The 4,177-nt window shown below is 38.3% G+C and overlaps 1 protein-coding gene across 1 annotated transcript; it reads right to left on the minus strand.

Annotated features, from left to right (window-relative positions):
• Positions 1-902: 902 nt before the first annotated feature.
• LOC149990319 (protein POLR1D) lies at positions 903-1,676 on the minus strand. Its single transcript, XM_090264790.1, has one exon. It carries the CDS (start codon positions 1,612-1,614, stop codon positions 1,246-1,248), a length of 369 nt encoding a protein of 122 aa, XP_090120916.1. The 5' UTR covers positions 1,615-1,676; the 3' UTR covers positions 903-1,245.
• Positions 1,677-4,177: the final 2,501 nt, after the last annotated feature.

A 4,177-nucleotide genomic window follows, 5' to 3' on the forward strand; every position in this document is an offset into this window, starting at 1 on the left:
CCCAACCCCCACTGGTTTGTACATTCAGAAGCAATGAGGCTTGATTTTTCCTGTGCTGGGACCATGAGCTGTGTGGTGTGATCAGGAGCTGGGAGTGCTCCCCAGGTGTCCCTCCCTACTTTTTAAAACGTGTGACTGCACTTTCTGCTGGCCTGCCACTGCCACTGCTGCTGCCGCTGCTGCCGCTGCTGCCATCACCACACTGCATCCTCTCCACCTTGGCTCTGCCCCTCCTACCTGTCTGGATGAGTATTTCTTCTTTATATCTTTGTTTGTTGGACTTTCATGCAGCTCAATTTTCTGGAACTTCTCATTGTCTCTAGTTTTGAGGTAGTTGTATTCCTTCTTAGTTGTGGCGGGAGATGCAGTGTGTCTGTCTAGGTCTCCATCTTGGCCGGAAGTCCATCTTTTTTTTTTTTTTTTTGGCATTGTAAACACACTTTTATTTAAAATTAAAATTTTTGAAACAGCTGTACTAAGAGTGGTTATCATAGGTCTTTAAATAAGACATAACATTAAAATAATTGTGTACATTTTGAATTTTTAAAGCACCACTTAACACTTACATGTGAAAAAAAATTAAATACTGAAACACTGTTCTATCTCAGGAATGAGTTTGGGAATGCACATGGGATAAGAGAGTCATCTTTAACCTCTGCGTACTGACAGGGAACACTCAATTCAAAGCCATCTTTAAGCATTTCCTATATTGCTCACTTAAAGGAAAACAAATGCAGGTATCAAAGAATTTCTTGGTAAATTTCTAGCTCTTGGAAGGCTACAGCTTTCCTTAAATGTGATTTCTATATTTTAAATTTGTCACCCCAAAAAGCTAAAGTGTAGGATTTACAAGTATTTCATTTTTTGGAGAAATTTTGAGAAATGACCACAGTTGCAGCACATCCAAAAAACTGGAACTAGTTTAATGATCTCTGAAAACCTTTATGTTCTAGATTTATTTTGAAACCAATTTCTAAACAACATAGCATAGAAACAATACATATGTATACCACACTGCTGAAGTAGCTTAAACTTGCCAAGACATCTTCAGAGCACCTCCTTTTGTACTAATTTCCTTGAAGAGTTTCTAGGTCACTCTGCTTGTCACAACACAAACGACCTACCCTAACAACTGCTCTTAGGTGTTTGCTCTGCCAGCTCAGGGAATGTCCTAATAAGCTTCTCCGCATTTCCCAGTCTCTCACATGAAACAGCACTTGTGGCTGGTCATCCTCTGGCCCTGCCTCACCGCCTGTTTGACCGCTTTTCATACTTGTCCTGGCTGCTCCGCTTCCTCGGTGGAGAAGGACTGACTGTGCCCCGAGCTGGGAAGCCGTGCCTGCACGGGTGGGCTCTGTGCTTCTTCCGGCTTTCTTCTTCCTCGTTGTGGCTCTTCACAGGTTCCTTATCGCCCTCTTTTTGCTCATGGTCTTGCTCTTTCTGGGAGGGGAGTGTGTTCTTAATTGTGTTAATGAGAAATCTTTTATTGGTGCTAGCAAGAGGACACTTCATCCAACCCATAGGTCCCATTGTTTCTGCCCTTGTTTTCCCACGTTTTGCCTCTTTAAGCAGTTCTTCTATTGCTTTCCTTTCCAACTCCTGGTCCTCTTCCATCGCGGGGGGCGGCTGACGGAATCCTCAGGTGGTGCTGGCGGATGGGATGCTTTGCCCCATATCGCGAAACGTGCGAGCCAAGCAGGAAGGAAGGGGGAAGTCCATCTTTTTATCTTTATTTATCCTGGCACATGTTTGAAAATATCTCACTTATGATATTTATTTCCACTTTTCCTAGTGAATCATCTTTTCATGTGTTTATTGAATGTTTGCATATTTTATTTTGTGAACTGTTCAAGTCTTTTGCGTATTTTACATTGGGTTGTATGTATTTTATTATTTTTTCATGAGAATTTATATATATATGAATATGAGATATCAGTAATCCGATATTAGACTCTTGCTGTGATGTAGTAAACTATTCAGGCGGAATTCATGAAGAAGTAACAGTAATTAACTCCAACATTTTTTACTGCTTTTGGCCTCAAAGCAGTCTTACCTGTTAACCAACAGGCAATCACATACTGAATTTAGGAAGGGAATTTACCATTATTGATGATTTCATAACTTACTGTCTCCTGAAGTGTTCCATAAGCTGTTTCATAATGACTATATGCAATAGAAAGTAACAACCATTCTATGAACTCAGCATAAAACTGCTAGAAAATCAGCTTTAAGAGGAAAATTGCTACAGCTGGAGATAACCCTGGCAAATAAGCTGTTAGGGAAGATTCAAGTCCACTGGATACAGACAATCTGGGTTAACAATATACCTATCAGTAGTGGCACGTGAACCTACAATTGCCTGATGTACTTTTTAAATATCTGGTAAATACACTTGAAAACCATGCTATTTAATCTACGTAATAGCAATTTAAATTGCTACAGCCTTCTCCTTCATCTTTCTCAAGTGTAGTACCATTCTGTAGGTGAGAAAGAACATTTTATTTGAAGGAAAAAAATAGCCACTGGCAAAGAGACTTAACTAGCTCAGAAGAGGATCAAAAAAGAAATAAGAAAAGACATTATTACGAGATTGATTATAAACCTGCAGAACAATTTGTGTTGGTAGAGCAGAAGTGTTTATAAAGATAAAGGACTTCTAATGAAGTACAGGAAGGTCTGAATGCTTGCCTGTGTTTCCTGTGATAAACAACAACAGAACAGACAAATAATCAAGGAACTTTGTTTCCAGTTCTACCTTCCCCATACTCTCCGTGTGTTCCACCCTCTTCCCAATTCTCCTCATGGTTACCTGGCAAACTTCTTTCTGTGTGGAGTGAAGATGCGAATAACTTTGGAGCAGCCAGGTAGTTCGTGGGGTCTGAGTCACTGGTTTCATGAAAAGCATGTAAAGTGCCCAGTTTTGAATGAACTCATTCGATATTGGATCTGCATCTCATAGCAGTGCAAAGTAGTCTGGAACATAGCTCCTCAGAGAGAGACATTTTTTTCATTTGCAGATATTAATTTTTCCTTTGGGAGCATTTAATACTTCTTTCATGCAATAAAATTGGTACCCAAGATAGTGAAAAAGTTAACAGTGATGATATATGATTTTGAATGTCTTTCATCTGTATCATAAAATATTTATTTTAAACCTTGATCATTGAATGTTTCCATGCTAATTGTATAGATTGGTTTGTAGTTAAACATTTTATGTCTGAATGAATAGAGGTGAGGTATGATCTGGATAGGTAAAATCTAGAGAGATCACAGAGAGCTTACCTACCATGGGAGAACTGTTGGGCTCCATTTAGTGGGTAAAAAAGATAAGTTTTTTTTTTTTTTACCCTGTTGAAGGAGCCAGAGGCATGTGCAATTCTAATATTACGGATACCACCTAAGAATTCAGACGGTCAGAGTAAGTGGAGGGTTATGGATAAACACAATGAAAACCTGTTGAGTCAGAGAAACAACGTATTTCTTGAGAGAGATTAAGCACAGTGGTTAAAACTGGTTTATTGCTACCAACACACATGGAGACTAGAAGTAATATAAACTACAACTAGTACCTGTATTTTTAACTATAGTAGTATTTGCATAGCTCTAAGAAACTGTAACATTTTCTGCTATGTTCTTAAGTGGTAAATGACAGTGCATATGGAACTAATAAGTTCTAAAGACAGTATAAATGTTGTATAGAAAGGATCATTAGTAATTCCATCAAGTGGAAATTTCCATGGGAGAAAGCAGACACACACACACACACACACACACACACACACACACACAACATTAGGACCAATTGACAATGCATGAATGAGTCAATTCAACATTTTTCTGCTTATTATTTAAGTACTAAACAAAAGATTGTTCACCAAATAGCTCATCTCTTTCCGTTATGTTATGGAACCTTTTGCTCATTTTCTGCTCTTACTATGCATTTGAACTAATCTTCAGGGTTTGGCTACCTTACTGTAATTTAACCTTGGGATTATAGTTTTATGTTTAACTTTACATGTCCTCATTATATTTGGGAAGGACAAAATACGATTCTCCCTTACTTTTTTAGGGTCAGAGAGATGATACAACTGATAAAAACAATCATTAGAAACTCCAAGGAAACTAAAGCGTATGTGATACATATTTCTTTTTCTTTTCTAACTAACTTCTTTAGACG

The sequence above is a fragment of the Furipterus horrens genome, unplaced genomic scaffold, assembly GCF_987537825.1.
Source record: "Furipterus horrens unplaced genomic scaffold, mFurHor1.1.pri manual_scaffold_17, whole genome shotgun sequence".
In the NCBI taxonomy this organism is placed as follows: domain Eukaryota; kingdom Metazoa; phylum Chordata; class Mammalia; order Chiroptera; family Furipteridae; genus Furipterus; species Furipterus horrens.